We start from the raw sequence: 24,064 nt of genomic DNA on the forward strand, positions 1-24,064 counted from the left end.
GAAAGGACCCATCCAAGCTGCTAAATCAAATTTGGATGTCAGAAGGCATGTATGGCACTCCAACTGCCTGTGGCCAAAACAAGTCCCTCCCACAGGAACATACAAGCTGACAGGGCTGTGAGAGTAATTTTAGCTGGCAGTGGAAGAGATGCTGAGGTAAAGGCAAATGCTGACTGCACAGACAGGAACACCCACCATAAATATCCCCCCTCAGGCCCACCCAGAGCAGTGACAGAACTTCACCTCAGAACCTTCCAGCCAGACAGATCCAAATCTTCCTCAGGCTGCCAGTCCCAAGCCTGGATCAGAGTGCTTAGACCTCCTGTCTGCACTGCTGGGAGAACTGAACAGCCTGTGCCAAGAAATGGGAATCTGTTCCTTGAGGCTGCAGATATGTCATCCAGTTCAGCTTATGACATGTACTGCTAAAGTCTTACTCCTTTGGATGTTCTCCTTTTATTTCTCAGCATTAAATTAACCCCATCTTGCATCACCAATATTGCACACTCCTCTAATAATAATTCCATATCCTTTCTCTCCACTGCCCAGTAACAGGCAGAGGGAATCACAGGCTGTAGTTTTGCTTGCATTTTCTTTAGCAAACATGGTTTTTTTTTTTTCTTCAGGCTGAGTTATTTTTAACCTGGCTCAATTCCCAAATTAGGTTCAGTGCCTGGCAGCAAGAGCAGTTATACCTGCGCACTTGAGAGGAGCTGGGGAGCACATGGAGCAGCTGCAGGAGTGGGGCTGGGGTCAGCACTGCTGCTGCATGATGAGCTGTTGAAATATAGCCTTGTCTTCTGATTTTGACAGGCATTCACAAAGATGCAAACCTCGGCCCCTAAACACTTTAAGGTAAGGGCAGGATTCTTCCTGTGTGCTTTTGTGTTGTGACACAAGAACCAGCTTGGCTGAAAACCATTGATATGGGTTGCAAAGCTGTGGCTCTCAGGAGCTCACTGAGGTGTGTCTTGAAGAAAAAAATAACAGCATTTATTAGTTTTAGCAGGAACAAAAACAGAGAAGCATTTTGGGGCACAATCCTTTGACCCTGAAACAGAAAATTCCCACTCCAGGGCAAGTGGCATTGTGATGACTTTTTCTGGGTTTAATTTAATCATGTGAAGAGAAAAAGAGAAACAGCTGTAAAACTAAGGCCAGAGGTTCCAAGTCCTGTGCATCAGAGACAAGTAACTCTCACCTGAGCACAGTGATGGTTTGGACAGTACAGCTGGCTGGAAACAGGAGAATGCCCTACAATCAGTATCCCCCTGGCCAGCCGGGGAAGGAAACAAGGTTTACTGAGAGCTGTAGTCATTAGCTCTGCTGTTACCCTGTAATTGAAAACAGTGATTTGGTTTCTGGGATCAGTTTCTCATATCAAGATTTTTATTTCCCCCAAAGCTTATTCACTTTTCCAGGTTACTATGCTTCTCTGTAAGCCAGATCTCCCCAGGAAGGCAAATCTCTGAGCAATCACAGATAAAATCTTGATACTTAAAAATGTGTCTCCAACAGCACTGAAAAAAAAATTGCAGCCTTTGAAAAAAAAAAAAACAGTGTGAATGGGTTAACAAAGACCAAGGTCAGCAGGCTCTGTGGAGGCAGTCTGTGCTGGCAGCTCTGGCAGCAGGTCCTGAACCTCCTCGAAGCCTGCACTGACTGCAGATGGCCCTGTCCCTGTGCTGCTGCTGCAGAGGCCCCGCTCCGCTCCTCTCCTCTCCGCAGGGCTGACTCACTGCAGCGCTCCCAGCCACGCAGGGAGCACCAAAGCACCACGGCTGTGCCAGCACAGCCACTCCCTTCCCCTCTTCCAAACCACTGAGTCAATCCCTGCCAGCTGGAACTGCGCTCTGAGTTGCCATGCTCCTGGCAGTAAAGGAATTTCATAAACCCCAAAGGTCCCTCATATTCTTAATGCCCCAAATCATTTCAGAAATGTGCTGATGCAATAGTAACAGTGAAGGACTTGAAATGTGATTTTTCACCCAGGAGTCAGCACAGAGGATTCAGAACATCACTGAAGGCTGAGGCAGCATGTGCATGTTAATTTGACTCTGGGTGTATTTGCAGGTACTTGGCACAAAGCAATCCTCCCCCAGTCCATGCTCACCTCAGCTGTTCTTCTTGCATGGGTTTATGTATTAATGACAATGGCTTTGTGCTCCAAGGAATACAGAAAAATGCCATTGAAGGGATCTTCTCCGCATTGGTTCTGCAAATATCTATTAACTGTCTCTGCATGATGCCACCAACCTATAAGGGACCTTAGGGTTGATTGGAACAGGAGGTCTTTCAATGGCTAATTGCTCTTAGAGATGAGAGCATTTAGCTGCTCTCTTAAATGAAACTTTACTCACATTCTTGTCAACTGGCAGAAAGACTGGCAGTAGGGTGCCCTTATAGAAGGTAAAACCAGATGTTATGCATATTTGCAACCCCAGCCAGGACCCTCTCCTATCCTCCCACATAATTTAACTTGCCAAATTCAATTCCTCTTACCAGAACTGCAAGCTGGATGCAGCATCCTCTCCAGAGCCGGGGTTTGGGATTCACCCCCCAGCTGCAAACTGTCAGATTGCACCAGGAAGGCCTCTCTGCAGGCAGTGTGAGACACAATTAATCTATGGATTCCAGAAACCTTTATGACCCTAATTCAGAGGTTTAGTCTACTATTTTTGCTGATGAAATGAATGACCAAAACCCTTCAGCAGATCAGGAATTTCTCCTTCCTCCTACCATTGTTTCAGCAGGCATACATGATTTTCCTTCAGTCAGCTTATGCCTCTGTACAGCCCTACCACCATCTCTGCTCACACTGCTGACACACAAAGCCCTTCCTGGGCAAAACGAGCCTGCTGAGAGGTGACTGTAGAGAGATCAGGGGTTTAGCAAAAGCAGCAAAAAAGTAAGCCCATTCCTTTGTTAATAATTATTGTTGACCCTGACAGGATGACTGGCCCATAGCTACAGTCTCCTAAACACCCAGAAGGTGCACACAGTGGCACCAGGCCTGGGCTAAGCAAACACCCTTGTCACATTAGAAGCTCCCAACAGCTTCAGTGAACTCCTTATGTTCTAGCCCCAGCTCTTTATGGTACTTGCACCGCCCATTGAACAGGTACCTTGGTGAAACACACTCATTTTCACTCCCAACCAGGTGACACACACATCAGCTTGGTTTGATGCCAAAGGCACTGCTAGCATCAAGTGTCTGAGTAGTAACATTTTGGCTTGAACATTTGGCTCTGCTCCCCAAGACACAGACTTCCCAGTGTTAACTGGGACCAAGCTTTACCACTGAAATGGTCCAAGACATTTCCCACGTAAGCTTAGCAGTACTCAAATCCTCAGGCCCGAGGAGGCTGCTCCAGCACTCAGTAGCTGCAGCAGCAGAATCTCCCAGCTCAAATGGTCCTGTGATTTAAAAGATAAAAATACAAGTTCTTGACTGAAGCCATTTTGTTGATGAGACTATTGTTGAGGTACTTCAGAGGCAATTACTGTTCACAGTACAGCTTCCAAGCAGCTCAGCTTCTGCATGGCCAGCACAAGGACAGTCTGCTTGTTTCCTCACAAGGCAGCTCCTCTCTTGGTCACAGGCTGCAGCCTGCACCCTTTCTCCCTGGCCCTTGGTGCCAGGCTGCAAGGTTACAGAGCATCACACTGAGCCAGATGTGATCAAGGTGAGCACAGCCCTGCATCCCTGCTCACCACAAATATGGCCCATGGCAGCAGCTGGGGACCACACTGGCATGGCCCAGGAGAAAGGGAAAGTTGTGGCAGAACTGGCAGCATCACTCTGGCATGCTGCCCAGTCACTTCAGGAACCAGCCTTCCTCAAGGGACCTCACCCCTCTTCCCAAAGGAGCAGCAATAACTGGAAATCAGAGCCAGGGACACATCACAGCAATGTAGTGAGGAAGTTTTATTTGGAAACATGGTAGAAGTTTGTAACCCAACACTGGGTGCACGACTGATGCCGAAGCATACGCAGTTACTATTGAAACACAGGAGTGTTTCGGACAATTGCTGTAATAAAACACAAAATTCTCATACTCCAATACCAGGACACTACAGCAATCTTTAGAATCAAAATTACATCCAAGGAATTCTCTGCACTTACAATTGACCCCACAGTGTAATCTACCTATATATAAGATTAATATATAGCATGGGAAATTGAAAATCCTTGCTCCATAGATGTATGAACATGTCAAGTCTTTTATAAATAAACATCCAGTGAAGAGAAAAAATTACATTTCTAGTTCATATTTATACATAAAATACTAACAGCAATGGGTGGAAAATTGCACACAGGCCACCCCAAGCCATGCAGCAGGCTTGGAGCAGCCCATCCAAGTTAATATTGAAGTACACACAGGACAGACGAGTCACTAACATGTATTGCGCATTTACAAGAGATCAACTACCAAATTGGGACAACTGTACACATTGGAGAAACCATTTTCATTCTGGAGCTTTTTTTTTTTTGTGTTAAACGTAGATTTGTTACATCTCTTTACATCATACCGCAACATTTACTTCGTGGAGAGGATAAGGGCAACAATGAGGCCATAGAGACCCAGGACTTCAGCGAAGATCAAAATGAGGATCATCCCCACAAATAACCTGGGCTGCTGTGCTGTGCCCCGGACGCCTGCATCGCCCACAATGCCAATGGCAAAGCCAGCAGCCAGACCGCTGAGACCCACGCTCAAGCCAGCACCCAGCTGAAGGAAACTCCTGTGGGACAGAGATGGAAGCGTTTCAGTGGTGGCAAGGAACAGAACACACAATCTTAAGCCCCTAACTCTTTTCAATAAGCTCAGTGTGTCTCAAAGCAGATGCTTACTGACACTCCCAACTCTGATACTTAAAGAAACAGGCAGCAGTGAAGGATCTTCACCTGATGTCCCTATGTGGCTCACACACCAAACTGAATTACCAGGTTCATCTGGCCACCACAGCAGGCTCAGTGTGCTATCACAGCAGCACTTACTAGCACTTGCAGCAATGCCTGTCCCACACTGCTGTGCAGCCTGTTAGTAGCTGCTCATCTCCAACCTTGAGCAACCTTATATACAGCCACAGCACATCCAGGTGTCTTACACTGCAGAAGCTGGGCAGGAATGGTCTGGTTTTCCATGAAGGAGAGCAGTTCTGAGGAGCAGTCTCTATCAGTGTCTGCCTGCCCATCTGGCAATTCTACAGGACCATTTGGTGTCTGCTGTTTTAGACCATGTCTTGTTAGGCCAAGCACACTGCTCACAGGTACAGCCTGTACAGCAACAGAGATACCTGTCACGCTTCAGCAACACTTTAATTCCAAGAGGGCTCAATCACACCACTTCCAGCTGTTGCCAGAAGCCAAGAGCAGATTAAGTTTCAGACTGTAGCTGCTATAGAGGCCTGATGTATAGCTCAAGGATTGATTTACCAGCACATAAAGCAAAAGCAATATTAATTATTCACTTGTATCTCCCAAGCAACGGCAGAACTATTTAGACAGTATTGGAAACACCAGTGCATCCAGGTCCAGAGTCTGGCATCATGACACAAGCTTTGCCTCCTATCCCAGTGCTGCCTGTAAACAGTTTCTTTCAAGCCAGAGCCCCACCATCTGAGCAGTGGGATGCCCAATTGATCTGCAACAGCCAGTACAGCCAACTCAGCAGGCAGCTCCACTGGGGCTGAGGCATCCAGCAGGACAGCTGGAATCCAGCCCATGCTCCTAAGGCTAATCCAGCAGCATTTAGCACTACCGGCCCTTCTAGGGGCTTTGAGCCAAAACCACCCACACACAGAGCATCAAACTGTGACAGGACAGTCTGAAACAGAACCACCAGACGCAGCAACTTACTTGAATAGCGTGATCTCAGGTGAGAGGGCATTGGCAATGAGCACTGCCACTACGAGGCCATAGATTGCTATAATACCCGCCATGACCACGGGGATGATGGACTTCATGATCAGCTCAGGCCTCATGACAGACATGGCTGCAATACCTGTGCCACTCTTTGCTGTTCCATATGCAGCTCCCAAGGCTGGAAGAGAAAAAAAAATGCATTAGACACATCCTCAAATACCATTTCTTTCAGTAGGCTGCAGTTAGAACAGCTAAGTCAGCACAAGGAAGGATTGTGCAAAACTAACACAGTCACGTGACAGCCGGGAATACTACCCTAAGGGATGAGGAAGTGACCTACCCAGAGTCCTATTCCAAAGATGGGTAAAAGGTGCTGTTCAAACACTACTGATAGCAGAACATCTTCCCAGGCCAGTTTCACTGCACGGCACACCCCCAGCAGCTATCCATGCCCCTGCTCAGGGGCCAAAACCCAAAGTCCCAAGGGGAACTCCAGTGTTTGTGCCCTCCCAGAGTCCACACTGCAAGGCTCAACGAAGTACATCTGGACACCCCAGCAGAACACAGCTGTGAGCTGGGCCACCTGAACTGAGTTTAGATGCACAGATCTCCTTCATAGGGCCTGTTCTCACACAAAATCCATTTCCCTATGCTTTGGCTCTGGAGTTAAATGTGCCACTGCAGGTTTATCAGACACACTGAGATAGAAACCAAATCAAATATTACTGCTCCACGTTCATTCCTTGGAGAAGAGTTCTGGCACACAGAGAGGGTGGCCTCACCTGGAAAGGATTCAGGTCCAAACACATCAGTCCAACCACTGGAACCACAAAGGAGAGTTTGGCTTGTAGGGTATAGAGGACCACAACCACCTTACAGCTAAAGCTTACTCATCATCTGTCAACACTTGAGCATGCAGAGACTTGCACAGAATGATGGGCTTATCACCTGTACCTGAGACCTGCTGGAAAAGTACAAAGCACTACCCCAAAGTGACTTCTGCCTTGAAAACATGATATTAGTCTCACAGAAGATTTCTCAAATACCTCATTCTTTGATTCTGCAGTACTTGAAAAGACACCTTTCCTTCCAGTCTTACTGAGGAGTATTCTGGGAACTCCCCAGCTTCCTACTGCATTCACTATCACCCAGAGATGACATGCATGTCAACTGCCAGCCAGGAGTAAGTTCTTGAAGCAGCCGAGATAGGCATACAGAAGGGCAGGCAATCTCCTTTTCTGACACCATCAAGACTGTCTTCAGAGTTCAGTCATATTTGGCAAGAAAATGTTCTTGCACCTGTTCTAAAAGGCTGCTGGAGTGTATTTAAACCACGGGCATTTAGAGTCTTTGTACTGTTCTGAGACTTAATAGTTGAATTTGCTTCACCCACAGATGGCTAACATTTCTCCAAGGGAGACCTGCTTATTCCACAAAGATCTGTAACTGCCTTACACCAGTATGCAAGGGTGAGATGGCACACCTTGTCCCAAAGAGTTGTTGGGAGGTATTTGGAGGCGTTTGGAATATATGCTTCTCACCCAGCACTCCCATAAAGCCCATCTTTGGAGCCATCCTCCTGGCTTGCCACTAAAACTTCAGACCATTCATACAAGCAGAACTGCTGCACTAACACAAGGTTCATTCCAAGAAGGAAGTTCAGTTTTAGTTAGAAAAACCTGAAGGGAAAGTCTCATTAACTACCAGTTTGTTCTGTGCTAGCAAAGCTCTCGAACTTCAACTGGCACCAAGCGACATAAAGGGATATTTTGGGCAATTCAGTACCAATACCCAACTTAGGAAGCTTGAGCCATGAGCAGGTTCTATCTGCAAATTAGCACATGGACTTCATCAGCCATTTCAGTGATGGCTCTGTTTAGGGGTCTAGCCTTAGGAAGTCTAGAAAGAAATCACTGACTTGAACTAGGAACCATTTTTGTTAGATGAAGCATTTTCTAATGGATGGAATTGAGCCTGAATCCTTGTTCCACTATCTACCCTAGCTATAGAATTTAGCAGAAATCACTTCTCCTGTCTGCAATCTTTTATAAACCTCTCAAAAAATGCAGAGGGTCATAAGGGAAGTTCATTATTTAAAGTTGTATCAGTCATCACTTCCTTCAAGCATGAAGCTTCTCTAGGGTGTTGCAATTAAGGCAGTGCTGTTAGAGAAGGTGATTTCATAACCTGTTACAGAAAGTCAGCTTGCTCAAGCTTTTATGGAAGGGCAGTGCAGCACACATTTGTCACTTCCCAGTTAAAAACCCAGAAGAGGCCAGATCTTATGCCTTCAACTTGTTTTAGACAGTTCAAAAGAAAGCTTATGTTCACCAGTCTCCACATGACAGTCCTAGATGTCACTGGAGCTCTACTGAACTCCCACTGGTGGCTACACAGAGCTTGGCACATCTGCTCCCAAGGAAGCCCTTCCCACCACCTCAACCAAGAGACATCTCCAGCACCTTACAAGGCAGCGTTACAGTGCTTTACTCACCTGGTAAGTTATCCTTGTCTCTTTGACATTATCCCAGTATTACAGGCATGGTGGCAGACAATACCTGCTCCCCACCACAGCACAGCCACTCAGTTTTGGGCTATGGACACCCTGGACAATGTCACTGCACACCTTCACCTCTACCTTGCAGCAGCTCTGAACAACTGAAGCGCATATGCTTCATATGCTACATTTAAATATCCCTGATTGATTGGAAGGACACGTTTTCCAAAATCTTGGTGAACAGGGTTTGAGGAGATCTCTGTGGCACACACTGGAAATGGGGCAAGAGCTGTACCTCTGCTACACACCAAGACTCTGGATTTTGTGTCAGCTCATCCAGCTCCCTCACCTCTAACACACAGACCATGCAAGCTCCAAACACTACCTTTAAAGAGGCAGATCTGTCAAAACATTTACCTGGCAGGTGGAGAAGCACTCCTCCTATCTAGTTCACCAGAGAAGGAATTTATGTTGGTCTCCAACCAGGAATTGTACCATTTGCAAGTTCAATGGTGTTACAATACAGAGAAGTTTTAATGCACACTACTCAAGACCACCTACTCCCAGTAAGCCTGTTTCAAAGGTTAACTCCCCTGTGAAATACTTGATTTACAGTTTCAAGGGAACTCACAGCCTAGAGTTGATTTATGTACTGGTCCTGTGGGCAAAATACCCTCCCCTCAGGGCTGAGGATATGCTGCCTGGCACCTTTAAAAGTGATAGCAGAGGGAGTGAGGCTGTGCAGCTCCAGGAACAAGTATAAGCTCAACACTCACTTGCCAGATAGGCTGTACTGTCCAAGACTGAAGACTGGTCACAGTCTTGCCACTGCCACAGCTTTCCACAGGGTTCTGCCAGCATCCTGCTCTCCAGACCAAGGGCAGGCCCAGCATTACACCAACCTTCTCCAGCTCCAGCAGATGACTGTACTCAGTCAGGCCACACACCAAGAAGAGTAACCCTGCAGTTAAGTCAGGTGCAAGTCACCCCCTTGATACAGAAAGAGGCTGTGAGGAGCCTTCCAAGTCTTCCAAGGAGATCCAGTAGCACAGATCCAGTTTCACCAGTTGATACATTCAGACAAGCTCAGCCCAGGAAAAGACTCAGCACCAGCCACATACACTCCAGCAGCAATTCATTCCTTCAGAGCCAGTGATTCTTCCCATGTCCCACCATGATGAAGCAGATTTCTACATGGCATGTGAGAGATTTCCAGAGCACTATCATGCACAATTCCCCTACATTAGAAGGGAGCTAGTAATAAAAGTCAGATTTCCAATTAGGATACCACTGGTTACCATCACAGCAAGCATGAAAGACCATTTGGGACAAGCACTTACATCTGGAGCCTTTTAAAACTAATCATTATCAAATGGGTTGCCCTCTGCAGAGCAGAAAGACACCAATTCACCAACATCTATTCATTCCAGAGCAGGTTGTTCTTAAAAGGCTGGAGAAATGTTAGAGGGGACATCCAGGTCAAGTACAGTCCTTGCTTTGCCATGCCAGAAACCTGGCACTTCCAAAGAAACAGACTGCTTCCCACAGGTTGGCCGTGCCCCCTCCCACCCCACCACATTGAACAGCTCTACCTCAGGTTACAGTAATGGATACTCTTGGAAAAACTCTGTTGCTGTGCCCAGGAGCATCTTCACAGAACAGACAGGCTGTTAGGGGAACTGTACTGGAGCCTATGCAAATTCTCACCACACCGGCTGAAACTTGTTCCCCAATGAAAACCTGAGGGGTAAACAGGGAAGCTGCCCTATAGAGAGCTGTAGACTCTGAACTCTAGTGACTCACCCATTTCAGGATTAGAGACAGCTTTCTGCTCTTCCATAATGTAATGAAAGGGTGTGGGTATTTCCACCAGGCCTGGTACTGCCAGCCCACAGCATTATCAGAAATTCTCCAAGACTGGCAGGCCTTTTACTCTTGGGTCAGTACATCTGAGAACTTAGAAAACCACCAGCTCCTTGAGACATTGCAGCAGTCCAAGGCAAAAAAATTATCTGCTGTCCACTGTCCAAGAGCTGCTTCAACTGGCACTCTGGATTGCCTGACACAGCACACAGAGCTCTTTGATTTTGTAAGTATGGTAAAGCACTTATACCATGGAGTTGTAGGCTTGTTCTGCAAGCAGCAGGGTCCATCCATCCACCTGTTATGCATCTTTACCATCACAGAGGCTCCCTCTCAACACCTTAAAGGTGACCAGTTTTACAAATCAGGTGACCAGTGTATTCCAGGTACTGACTGGCAGAGCAGTGTGCTACACCACTTAGCAAGATTCTTTCCCAACCAGCAGGTCTCAGGGGAGCTCAGAGCACTCAGCAGCACCCACAGCTCTGCTGCCCCACTGCTGTGGCATGGGACAGCCCAGGTCCCCTGCCTGCACCCAGCAGACACTCCTGTGGCCAGAGCAGCCTGACCCAAAGCTGTGTGCTCACAGGATTCACAGTCTGAAGGAAGCAAGTGCAGCCAGTTATGCCTTACTGGAGAAGCACACACTGCTGTAAACCACTGCTTCAAGGAGCAGCCAGCAGCCTGGTCAGGCTGGGATGTTGTCCACCTTGCAACGTCTGTGTGCAACCAGTCAGGCTCTGGAGGTGGAAGAGGCCTGGTCTAGGAGAAAGGTCAGCTGTCATCCATATCCACTGCTACTCCCAGTGTTCCCACCATTGGGAAGCACCTGCAGGCTGTGTATCAACCCCAGGGTGACACAGGGATCCATCACGAAGCCACAGTACAAACTGCAGCATAACTGCTTAAGCCACATTTTACAGAGCCAATGGTTTATTGTGATGATCCAACTCATTTTCAGATGTTCCCAAGACTGGCATTTACTGATAAGAAATTATGCCTTTGTTGAGATGCCTTCCCTCATTCTCAAGCTGTAGAAGTATCGCCTACCTCACTTCTGTTACAGCACTTAGGTCTTAGCCATCCACTGCTGTACCTGCTGTTAAGGACGAAGGCTTAAGCTAATCTCTACTGCAGACAGTCTGGTAGCTCACACACCTGCCCACATCACAACCACCCTCGCTTGGAGCAAAAATTACCTTGAGCTGCACTCTGCCATTTCATTTTTACCTGAAAGCAGCTCTCCTGTTCCACCTCCCCACATCTCAGACAGTATTTTGGGAAGCAAAGATGCCATTTGCCTTTGAGGATTCAAGTTGTTTATAATCATGATGCCTTCCAGAATCAGACAGCACAGGGCTGTCAGCTGCATCAACCTACATGTTCTGAGGCAATTTCACCATGGAGGTCCCTTAAAAGCCAATCAACTGCTATAGTATCTGAAGTCCTCGTTTAAAAGAAAAGTACTATTTACTTGGTTCTGCAGCAAAAATTAAAAGACATAGGATTAATTTAACACTGCTGGCTAAAGCTCTCTTCATGAGGAATCCTCAAGCTGCTTGGCAGCACAGCAGGTACTGAAGGCACTGAATGCCCATCTGGAGTTCAGGCCTAAGGACAACTCCTCTCACCATGGAGGGCACAGTGGACACACTTGTGACATCTCTGCACAGAGCACCAGCACACACAGAACCAGACAGCTCTGCCCAACACCACATTTGTCCATTCTGGTACGCTCAAATCACATGAAAAAGCTACAGTAATTTAATCATTCAACAGCACCTGACCCTGAGCCACCACATTTCACATATGGGAAATAAGGAACTGCAGCAATGAGAACAAGTTCTAATCTGCAAATATCCAGACAGGCTCAAAGATGGCCAAGGTCACAGCAGCCTGCTCTTGTCTCCTGCTGACCAGAACAAGCTCTGCTATCTATTTACCATCAGCAAGTAATGCTCACAGATCACACAGGACTGCTTCAAGCCGCTTGTTTTCACATCAAACTAACCTGGACAGTATAGAACCTGAACATGTTTACTAGAAACATGTCTTGGAACTACAAGCTCCACAAGAACGTGATCTTTAGATACAGCATGAGTCAGACATGATCACTGCACTAATTAACACTGATCCAGGACAATTTTAGACTTTTACACTGCTTGTCCAGATTTACCTCCCTACTTCAAAATCAGGGTGGTTTTTTTAACAACTAACATCAGAACATGTGATGCCCCATGCCACTTACAAAGGCCACACAACACTACCAAGTTTTAGTTTATCCTATGTTAACACCTCTGCCATATTGTCTTAGAAATACAAACCACTTCACTGAACAGTCACATCTAAGAAACAATTTCCCATGAGCAGTATCTATAACCTGTTGTCCAGCACCTGAACCCATCACTGGCCCTGGCAGTCGTACCTGCATGGCTCAGAAGTGCTGGTATTACAACATCAATGAGGTCAGGAAAGACCTCTGAGCTCACTGAATCCAAAACTGCCTGATACTGCATCAAGGACCTCTCACAGAACGGCTGCAACACGACAGACACCAAACCTTCCCCAGTACAGCTTACGCACTGACTCTGCATTCCCCCAGTGAAACCTGCCCCTTGCAATCTCGCCGCCCCATGCTGTCATGCTGCAGCTTCTAGGAAAGGCTTCCCTGCTGGTTCAGACACGCCAGCACCACTCCAAGCTCCTGTTAAAGCGCTGACTCAAGTCCGCATCCCTCACTGGTATTTCAGCTGAAGCACACTCACACGTCACAAATCTGGTGTCTAAAGCCATACAAGCCATGTTCTTTTGCTTCCAAAAGCCATTCTACAAGAGGAAACCAGCAACTCCTTCCTTGGAAAGAAGCTCACTATTTAGGACTATTTTGCAAAATGCAGTAAACTGCTGACTATTTTTTGCCCAACAAGTAATTAGGCCTTAGCTTCTTCCTCCATTATCTTCAGTAGTCAAGAGGCAGGTAGGTCAGCAGTCCCAACTCTGGCTCCTATAGGATTTCAACCATTGAGTTTTCAGGAAAATTCTTACCTGTCAAGCTTGAGCACCATGTCTGAAACCCAAAGTGGCAGCCCACTGACTGTCCTCAGCATGAACATCTGCATCCCACCACCAGCTACAAACTAAGCAAGACTAAACACAGCCAACTGAACTTTTGTTTTATCAAAAATTCAAGTCACAAAGACAGCTGGTGTGGAATCAGTCCATGGTGCCCAAAACAGCATGGCTAGACAGCTTCCTCTCAAACACTAGTTTTAATGCACTATTCACCTGGCTCTTTGCATGATTTCATCTCCCACACTCATCAATCAAGAGCAGCTTCCCCAAAGCCATCCTGCAGACTCAGCCACCATCCCAAAGGCTGTATTAACACAATGAGATCCCAAGCACCTCAACAGCGCTTACACAGCTTGAGCTACAACCAATTCAATACTAGAAGGGAGACAAATGAGGTGGGAGATGAAGACCAGTCAGTATGTTCACATCTGTAGAGACATGGGCTAAAGCCTTTAGAAGGGAGAGCCATATTGGTTCCTAACTGTTTTATTCCAAATTACTATGACATCTGCATTAGCAAAAAAAAAAAACCCAGCTGAAGCCTTCCCCATGTTACATCCCAAAGGGAACAGTGGGTCTGCACCTATCAGGGACTAGTAAACGCTGTGCAGGAACAGCAATCACCTTCTGCAGGAGGTTTAACAAGGCTATGAGAGACAAGGCATTAAAGAACAGTCTTTCTGGTGTAAACCAGCATTTATGGTCCCTACATGTGTGCTCGTTCAGTGGGGAGAGCAGTGCCGCAGGATGACCCAATTTACACCGCACTGAGCTCGCTGCCTGGAGACGCAGAGGGAGGGCCATGGAGCAGGGCTTCCCCCGTGCCCCGGCATCCCCGTTCCACGGGGCAGCTCAGGAGCTCGTCCATCGCCTGCAATGACATCAACGTCTCTAAGGCGCTGGACTGCCCGCCAAACGACCTCACATTTATGTTCAATCCTGTTAAAAACTGGTCCTGCGTTATCCGGGGAATGGTTTAAACACCAACCACGTCCGATTCACAGTCGGAGAACCGCCGCCGCGGAGGCCAGGGCAGGCAGAGCCCCGGGGACAGCGGCACAGCACCCCCCGGCCACGGCGCCCCGAGGGCCCACCGGAGAGACCCCGAGCCGCGGCTGCCGGGGGAAGGGGCGAGGCGGGACGGCCCGGGCGGCGCCGCCGCAGTCACATGGCCCCGGGGGCTCCGCCGGCGGTGACGTCACCGGCACGGACCCTCCGCCGCCCCCGAGAGCCCGGATGGAGCGAGGGGGGGCGCCCCCGGGCCGAAAGAATTCCAGCCCCCGCCGCCGATGGCGCCCCGCCGGCCCACGGGAGTGGCGGGGAAAGAGAAGCCGCTTCCCCCCACACCGTGCTCCCTCTCCTCCCAACCCTCTCCCCGGCCCCTCCGGTTGCCCACCGGTCGGTGCTCACCGCTAAAGACCATGGCGGCCGAAGCGCCCATCACGGCGAAGAAGGAGGCGTACTCGGGGCTGCCGCTGGAGGACATGGCTGCGCGGGCCGGGCCGGGCCGAGGCGCCGCTAGAGTGGGAGCTCGAGAGGGCGGGGGAAAGGCGGAAAGCTCCGCCGCGGCGCCGGTCCTCGGCGGGCAATGCTCGGCCACAAAATGGCGGAGGCGCGACAGGAGCGGGCGGGGCGGAGGGAGCTGGGGCGCGGGGCGGGCGGCAAGGGGGCCCAGGGCACGGAAGCTCCGTCCCGGCAGGAGTGACGGCGGCGTGCGCGCTGCGCCCTAAATACGGCCTCCGCAGGACAAAATGGCGGCGGCCCGCCCGTCACGTGATCACACCCACCACCCCCGTCCTCGGCGCACACCACGCGCGCGGCAGGGGGGGACTCCCGCCCGCACGCTCCGCACGTTCCCCCGCGCTCCCGTCTCGTTCTCGCGACGCGGCCGTCGGTGAGGCCCCGCGGCATTCGGGCTTCCCCGCGCGTCCCCGTTCGCGGCGGCGGCGCTTGGCCGTGCCGGCGTCTCGGCTCTGATCCCCTGCCCGCGCTCCCCCCTCCGCGCCGCCCGGGTGAGCCCGTCCTGCCCAGCGGCCGCGGCCCGCTGAGCGTGATTCAGCTTCATTAGCATAAGGGGCGTGTCCCGCCACGGCCCCGCCCACGGGGCGGTGGCTCTGCCCCGGGTCGGGGGCGTTGGTGTGGTGTCTGTGTGTCCCGTGGCCCTGTCCTGTGTGCGCATCGTGTCTCTGTGTCTATCCCCGTTCCTCTGTCGTGTCCCTGCGACACTACACGGCCATGTCCCAGTTTCCTGGCCCCAGGACGCGCCGGTATCCCGGTGTCCGTGTGCCGTGTTCCGCTGTCGCATCCCCCACGATGCACCCCGTGTGCCGTGTTCCCCGTGCCATGCTCTGTGTCCCGTGTGCCATGTCCTCCACAGCACATCCGTGGGCCATGTACCACCTGCCCTGTGCCTTGCCTGCATGCTGTACCCTGTTCCCTGTCAGGGCCCTGCCGCCTGAGCTGCGGTGACCTGTCGTGGGCTTCCCGTGAGGCATCAGCTGCGCCCATGGGACCTTTCAGGTTTGGGGTCCCCTCTAGGGACTTCCAGCCCCTGCACTCCACATCCTCTCAGGGCCCAGTACCAGTAGCATCTCTTGGATGTTCTACTCCCATCCATCGATCCTGCACCCTTGGATTTGACAACCAGCCTCTGGCCCATCCTTTCCCCCGGGGCTGGAGGATGGGCTGGGTCTGAGCCATGGTATCATCCCTCCATAGGCTCTGCCACCTGCTCTCTCCTGCAGGCACTCCCCTGAGCCAACCCCATCCCAAAACACCCCAGTGGGATGCTCCTACAGCCTCTCCTGGAAGGGTGACTGATGCCATTCTGTTACCCAGGACTTGAGGGTTCATTAAGAGTTCCTGCTTCCACAAATCTGACTGAGATTTTCATGTCCCAAAACACCAGATCTCTTAATTACTCAAGAGCCACCTGCCTTTTCCCCCGTATTGCTACTGTTTTGGACACCTCAGCCTTGTTAGAGCCCACAGGGAAGCTGAGGACAGGACAGGATTTACTTTGGCAGATTCCTTGCTGCTGCTTGAGTACAAAGAGCCCTGGCACTTGCAGCGGGCAGAGGTGGCTGACATGTGCTGGGGACTGGCATCAGGGCACACTGGTTCTGAGAGGGAGACTGGTTTGTGGTAGACTGTCACCAGGTCTTCATGGGGACATCCAGCACATGGCCCATGGCAGGGCTTGGCTGGAGGCACAGAGAGGAGGAGTGGGCTGGGGGAGTGTGGAGCACACTGCCACTGTCACCACCACCACTGCTACCAGCACTGTCACCAGCAGTACCACCACTGCCATCACTGTCACTACCAGCATCAATGCCATCCCTGACACCAGCATCCCCACTGCCACCATCATAACTGCCACCAGCACCACAAACACCATCATTGCCACCACCATCACCACTCCCCCCACCGCTGCTTTTCCACCGTGGGACGCGTTCTTTGTCAGTGTGGTCATCGTTGTCATTGCCCTGTGGTGGTGGCTGTCACTGCTAGCAGTATTTCCAGCAGCTCAAATGAATCTTTCACTATCACAGGGACCTTCCTCTAGGGTCCACAGCAATTGGTCACTGGGTGAATTTCTCACCCCTCAGGCCACTGGCAGCATCAGCAGTTTGTTTACCAGATTTGGGCTGGTGAGGGGAGATGGAGCCTGGCCTGTGGTGCCTCATCCCACCCTGTCACTCAGGTCTGTGCCCTCCTGGTGCTCAGGTGGGCTGGCTCTGGCCCTGCTGCCACCAGCCCTCACCTGGAGTGGGCACCTCTCCCAGCACTGTGCCCGGCCTGGCTGCAGCGAGGGGCCCCTGCAGGGTGCAGAGCCCAGAGAGTGGTATGAGCATCCTGCCTGGCAGGGATAAGCCCAGATATCTGCCCCATCAAATTTATCCATGGGTGATGGGTGCTGTCGTTTAATTGGGCAAGAGCTTCAAAGCCCCAAGGACACCAACAGACTGAAGCAATACCAGAACCAATATTTGGAGCAGGGACCTAGGGCCCAGGGGGGATTTTAGGGGCCCCTAAATGATGCTGTCATCTCTTCCTCCTGTGCCAGCTCCCCGCCAGCCCCAGCCCCACTGCCCCTCGCTGGCTGGGTGCTTCCCACAGATCTTCCAGCCCCAGCCCTGCTCGTCGCTCCATCTGCCGGCAAGTGGCCATCCTGGCGAACAAAGAGCTCCCTTGTAGCTGTGAACACGAGTTGTGGCAGTGGTAAGCTTTGGGGATGCTGTGTCTCCGGAGAGGCTGAGAGGGCCCTGAGGGCCGAGCTTTCCTCCTTCCACCCTTTGGGGCTGTGGGACGTAGGGAGTCTCCTTGCTCCAGCATTGTGGTCAAGTCCCAGTGCTGGACTTCCTGATGAGGCAATCAGCAGCCTCTGATCCGATTCTATCCTATCCTATCCTATCCTATCCTATCCTATCCTATCCTATCCTATCCTATCCTATCCTATCCTATCCTATCCTATCCTATCCTATCCCATCCCCATCTCTCCTGATCTAATCCCTTTCTCTTCTCATCTCTCTGTCCAGGATTTTCCTATTCTATATAAATGCTCTGATCTTCCCCTTCTCCCCACCATGTTTCTGTGTGAATGCAGCTAGGAAAACATCCATGTTCCTACAGTTTCTTCAGCTCCTGGGAATGGTGTAGAGACAAGCTGGGTTTTTTCTGCCACACTTTTCTGAAAATGCCCTCTCAGGGGCCTCTCCAGGACCACACTGTGTGGGGCTGGTCTTCATCCTTCCTTCCACATCCATGCTGGCTCCCAGCACTCAGCTGGCAGTGGGAATCGGCCAGGGCTTCCCACGAGGAGGTTCTGTGAGGTGGTTTGAAAATAGCATTTATTTGCTCTGGGTTACCATAGTTACTGGTGGAAGTTGTGCGGCTCCTGCTGCTGGATTGGGAGATTCTCTCCATTGTAGCATCACTGTCTGGTTCCACCTCCACTCATGGAAAGAAAAGGCAGGAATTTCTTGGGCATTGGGTGGGCTTGTCATGGGATACCCCCTTCTTCCCAGCACCCTTCAGCAACCCACTGGCAGTGCTGTTGTGGATTTTCCATCCCCAGTCACAGAGTCTGTATTTCTAGGAGGAGCCAGTGTGGTTTTCCCAGCACGGAGCCTGTCCCTACACTGGAAGTAGACACTGAGAGCCAGCACACCAAACTCCCACCACACCCCACCCCTGGTTTTTGGGAAGCTGGTCTGCAAATGGAGGCCTGGAATAGCTGACATATCCTGGAGAGGCAATTTTGGAGACATGATGCTTGGTGAGATGAGGATGCAGCGTGGGAAGGATTCTTGGTGGCTGGGAGCTGTGTGGGCTGTGCTCCAGGGCTCCCTGCAGAGACACCCAGAGAAGTATAAACCCAGTGCTCAGGTTAGTCTGGCACTGGAGCCTTCCAGCCATGGGTTTTTCCCGCCAGAGGCTCGTGGGTGCCGGCAGTATTTGTCATCTTCCCACAGCCATGACAGGCACCACCCCAGAGAGAGCCCTGAGCCAGCCCGGGATGCCACTGGAACTCTCCTGCCTGGTGGAGAATATCCATATTCTGCCCTGGTGTCACCGAAACTGCAGAAAAAACAAAAATCATCCAACAACATTTTTATGTTATAGAGTCAAGGCATTACTTTACTATCTGGCCAGGATGTTATTCTGGCCAGGATGTAACATAGAAATCATCTCATCCACACAAAACCCGAGTGTGCAGAGAGAATCATTCCATGACACATGCTTTTACAAGATTTCCCCCAAACTTTATACAGTCAAAACCCATAGAGGTGCACTGTTTTGAAGTTCATTGGTTCAGAGTTGAGTAACCCCCAGTATTCAGTTTCCTATTGGATCTGAATCTCCTAGCCTCCGATGTTAATTGGATCTTTATTCTTCGATTCTTTTTTAAGTCCTTTCCGGAGGAGATGTCTCCAACTCTGCCAGAGGCAGAGTCTGGGGTAGATGTTTGCGGATGGTCATGTTCGCTGATGTGGATGGCCTTTTATCTTTCTGGGTATCTATGGGCTACTCCCAGTCTGTTGGTATGTTAAGCCCATCAGGCCTCACCTAGAGAAACAATGTCCTGGAAACAAGCTTCAGTTCCCTTCCCCCGGGGCAAAGACGAACAAAGCTGGCTAAAGTTATATAAAAAATATTTTTTAAACTGGTATGTTTTCTGACACTGGGAGCTGCCCTGGGGGCACGGGGAGAGGAGCATTTGGGGGACAGCATGTGGCAGGACAAATCCAGGCCCAGGGTGCCACAATCTTTTTGAAGATGGAGCTGCTGGCAGATGCTGAGAATGGGCAGCCCCAGGGCACCAAGGAAGGGAAGGATGATTTCGGGTTATTACACTCAGTTTTGGGGAGAAAATCCGTGTTGGTGAGGGCAGAAACGTTCTGCTGCCTGGGTGGGAGCTGCTTCAGAACCATGTGCTCAGCTGCTCTCAATGTGTCCTTTGTCACTGAGCTGGGACAGTGCCATGGCTCTGCCCCCACAACCTGCTTTTTCTCTGTGCTGCCAGCTCTCCCTTGGCCCATGGCCCTGGCAGGTAGGGAGGGAGAAGAACCTTTGGCTGGCTGGCAGAACAGCACCTTCCTGCAGAGCTGCTGAGCACAAGGTGATGAAGAACTGCTGCTGCGAGATGCACCAGGGCAGGAGCCTCTTCTCCCCTCCCTGCCTCCCTCCCTGCCTGGCTCAGCTCGTATCAGAGTCCTCATTAGCAATGAGCAAATTAAATCAAATGCCTCTGGGCACTTCCCAGGTATTCCTACACGGCTGCTTTGCTTGTGCTCCTCCTGCCTTGGCTCCTGCACTCTGACGGAGCACCACATCTGGTATGCTCCCCTGCCGTGCCTGCCGGCCTCTCCTCCAGAGTTCCCATGCCTGTGGATCCCTCAAGAGCTAGAGACGAGGCTGAGATGGTGTTGGTGCCAGTGGCAGCTCAGTGGCAGCTGTCTGGGAGCCCCTGAAGCTCCTTGTCCTCTGCAGCTCACGGATGCAGTGTTACCCCCACCTCCCACTCCCCTCCTGCATACATTCTCTGTTGGGCTTGACAAATACACTTAGAGAAGGATATTTTGGACTGGGTGAAGAAATTTGCCAAAACAGGGTCAGATTGTCTCCACCAATTGTTCTGTGCTTGGGTTGGGGGGACTTGTTTTTCTGCAGATGCATTTCTGGGTGTGGGTGCCGGCAGTGCCCCAGTCTCCCTCTGCCAGGCCAGCGGGACCACAGGAGCTGTGCTCTGACAGCCGGCAGCCCCGTCAGTTCACAGTGGGGCAGGACATCCCACAGCCTTACTTCCCTGCCCCACTGTCGGGAAAAGGATGTGGCAGCCGGTGCCTTTAATGGCCATGTCCCTGCTGCTCAGAATCACTCAACCTAAAATGTTGTGGGTGAGCCAATATAACCAGCACTCAGTTATAGCCTTGTTTGAGGAAACACAGATTGAAAGGCAGAAGAAGGAATATGTTTCCTTTGTCACAGAGTTCTCAGGCTGTTGTTTCCTTGCTCGGTTTGCTGGGGAAAGCCGAGCCCTGGCTGCCCCTGGGGCTGCTGCCGAGCAAAAAGGCATGAGACTTTTATTTTAAGCATAATTTTTTGTTTCCTGGGTTTGGTGTCTCCCTTGTAGGCAGTTCCTCTCCTCCAACCCCCACTATGAAACATCCCACCAGTGGCGAGAGGACAGTTGGCTAATCGTGGGGACGAGGCGACATCTGCTCATATGAGCCCCGCCCGGGGCGGCAGCCCCTGGTTCCCACTGGTGTCTGTCGGGGCCAGCACTTGTTTTCCAAAAGCATAGGCACCTCCTCTGGAACGAGCAAACTGTGAAGGAGCAAGACTACAAGAATGAAGAAAAAGCTCTGGCAGTGGGAGTTTCTGTTCTTGTCGGGCTGGAAGAAATGCTGACCCAAACCCCAAATTCATATCCTGAGACCGGGTATATTGGCCTGAGCTCTCAGGGTCTGCCTTATCTCTGGCTTCACGTGCTGCCTTCTCCTCTAAGTCTCTGGAGATCAAAGTGCTGGTGCCTGCAGCCAGGGACACACCCAGCCTCAGGAGACGGTATTTTAGAGCTGCCTTTGCAGGACAGAGAAGAAAAAACATTGTTGTGAGGAGCTCAGAACTGCCCTCAGGACTGGAGGCGCCTCAGCAGTGCCCAGCACAGGGGATTGGCACTGCCCTGGCTCTGTGCCCACACCATGGCTGGCACAGGCCAGGTGCCATTGGCCACTGCTGACCAGAGAAAGCTGTCATGGGCTCTGCAGGCATCACCTACTGCAGAGACAGCTTCAGTTTGGGCTCCTTGCTGGGGCAGAGCCATGGCTGCATTAATCACTGAGGTTTGGAGAAGACACAGCCAAGATGGCAAAGTTCAGTGGCTGCAGATGAAAAGGGCAACAGTGTTTGCAGATGACAAAAGATCATACAGGGATGTTGGCTCAGAAAAGGGGAAGAGGGAGAGGAGACTCAGTGGAAAGATGTGGGGGAGATACGAAAACAATTGGTTCCTCTTTCTACCATATCCCCTAAGTGCAGCACAGAAATTAAAGAGCAGAATATGTTGAACACATTAAAAGAAGCTGATTTTATATATTTTTTTTATTAGTTCAGGAAGTTTAGGCATCGTTCAGAAAGCCAGAGATAAGGAGAGACATTGCACGAAGCCCAGGGTACTATAAAAGTGACAATTAAGCACCGTGTTTTCCAGCACTGCTTTGAGGGTTTAAGAAAACAAGAGGTCTTACAGTGGGTATAAAACTAGCTTTGTGATTCCTTTTGGGAAAGGGGGGAACACCAGCACCTTTAGTCCCTGATGGAAACTGGTGACAGCTGGGATGATTGCAGCCATATGATGTCCTCACAGCCTGGTCCTGCACTGGACCCTCCTCTTCCCCTCTCCCTGGAGTGAGAAAGTGGCTGGACACTCTTGGTGTATGCTGGGAAAGGGAGGACACCTCCCTTCAACACAGGGGGACTGTGATTAGATCACAGCTCTGTATCTAAGATCAGGACAGGCAGCCTCCACCCAGCCAAACACCTCAACCAAATCTCAGTTTGGTCCCTCCTCCATTTTTCCTCCAGGATACACAAGGCTCTGTCCTCACCTATCCCTCACACACAGCTGGCTCCAGGCTGGCTGAGCCCAGAGGCAAGGGATGACCTGCAGAGTCCCAGGCCTTTCCAAGGAACAGCTGTTTCTTCCACACAGAGATTTCTTTCCATCAGCTGACAGTCAGGATCACATGGGGAAGCTGAGCTCAGGAATAGTTCGTTATTTCAGAATGCCTGTACATGTGTATTAGTAATATCTGCTGAGGCACTGGCTCACCCCAGCTACTGCTTTTCTCTGGGCACTTCTCATCCTCGTGGTCCAGCCCTCCTTCCCCATTTCCATGCTTGTAGGAAAACTTCCAAGTGCTGCAGCAGCCCTTGGATGGAGATCTCTGCATCTCATTGGGAGCTGTGGGCTTGGAGCTCCCGGCTGGGGCTTCTGAGTGGGAGGCAGCAGTTTGATGTGCTGGATCTCACCAGACAGCCCTGGGGCTGGCACAGCCTGCAGGAAGGACAGCAGGGAACATTTGGGATTGGGATATAGGAATTCTTGGCCCCCAAGAGCTTTCAGGACAGAGCCATCTGTGGTTGTTTTGGTGATGGTGAGGGACCGACAGGGAGGACGAGCTCAGGACAAGATCCTTTGGAGACCATCACTGTTGTTTGGGCTCAGGGCAGGGCTGCTCCACAGGGGATAGTGGCTGGCTCCAGGCATCAAGTGGGACCTGGTAGATAATCCCCATTTCTGCAGCCTTGGGAGAAGGGAGACCCTGATCCGGTGCATAATGAGGAACAGAGCTAGACCCACAGCCTTGGTGTGACCACTGGGGGCCGGCATTGCTGTGGCAGTGCCTGGGGCTGCGAGATCTCACTGTTGGACATGGCTACTCCTGCTCAGAGTAGTGTGTTTCTGCAGAAAACTGCTCAGAAATTCAAAACTTCTCCATTTTCCCTCTCCCCTGTGCTTGCAGTGCAGCTTTCCTACCTGGAGGAGCATGTTCATCATGTGCCTTCCATCATCTCTGGCAAGTGGCTTCTCACACAGATTTCACATCACTGCCCTTCTGAAAACCTCCCAGGCTGGCAGCACACAGAGCCTGGGAAGGACAAGGACCTTGAGAAGCCATGTCCCAGGCTCTTGTAACCTCAAGTTCTCCTCTTCAGTAGGGTGCAGATTAAATATTAAACCCCTAAAAACATCCCCTCCTTGAGAAAAGCAGTGTAAAGGCAGGGCAGGAGCTGACTGGAGTGCACCCTTGTTGTGTGTACAAGGAAACACAGATCCAGCCCTGGCAAGCAGGCTCCGGCCGCCTGACGGACGGACCATGACAAAGGTCATGAGCAAGTCAGGCCAAAAGCTTCTGCCTTGAGTGTGTTTGTACTGGTTTATGGGACAAGTGCCTGCCCTTCCTCTTCCTCTAATGGGCAGCTCTGGACCCTCTTCTTTGCAAACAGCTCTCAGCACAGCCCAGGAACTAGGACTGGATCTGACCCAGCTGGAAGTTGCTTGGACCCAGGGAATACGCTGGAACAACCTTCTGGTCCCACCAGCCAGAGGAGTAGCATGTTTTCCTCCTAAATACAGGCTGGAAATGCTCCGCAAAATACTGGTCTGAGCAGGAGGCATCTCCAACACTGTCAGACGGCTGAGCACAAGGCAGGCAGCTGGTCTGGAGAGGTGCTCCCACACTGCCTTTGAGAGC

At 50.9% G+C, this 24,064-nt stretch overlaps 1 protein-coding gene and 1 long non-coding RNA gene across 2 annotated transcripts in view; one reads left to right on the forward strand and one right to left on the reverse strand.

The window, feature by feature from the left end:
- LOC136368051 (uncharacterized) overlaps positions 1 to 12,061 on the forward strand; it is an 83,265-nt gene extending 71,204 nt beyond the window's left edge. The window contains exon 3 of the long non-coding RNA XR_010744767.1: positions 12,051 to 12,061. This is a non-coding gene — a long non-coding RNA (uncharacterized lncRNA). The remainder of the gene's footprint in view (positions 1 to 12,050) is intronic.
- On the reverse strand, positions 3,914 to 15,319 carry ATP6V0C (ATPase H+ transporting V0 subunit c). Its single transcript, XM_066330000.1, has 3 exons — positions 14,712 to 15,319; positions 5,864 to 6,047; positions 3,914 to 4,746 (listed from the first exon to the last, which is right to left on the reverse strand). The coding sequence occupies exons 1-3, from the start codon at positions 14,785 to 14,787 to the stop codon at positions 4,542 to 4,544; spliced, it is 465 nt and encodes a 154-aa protein (XP_066186097.1). The 5' UTR covers positions 14,788 to 15,319; the 3' UTR covers positions 3,914 to 4,541.
- Positions 15,320 to 24,064: the final 8,745 nt, after the last annotated feature.

This window comes from Sylvia atricapilla, chromosome 15 (genome assembly GCF_009819655.1).
Source record: "Sylvia atricapilla isolate bSylAtr1 chromosome 15, bSylAtr1.pri, whole genome shotgun sequence".
Classification (NCBI taxonomy): Eukaryota; Metazoa; Chordata; class Aves; order Passeriformes; family Sylviidae; genus Sylvia; species Sylvia atricapilla.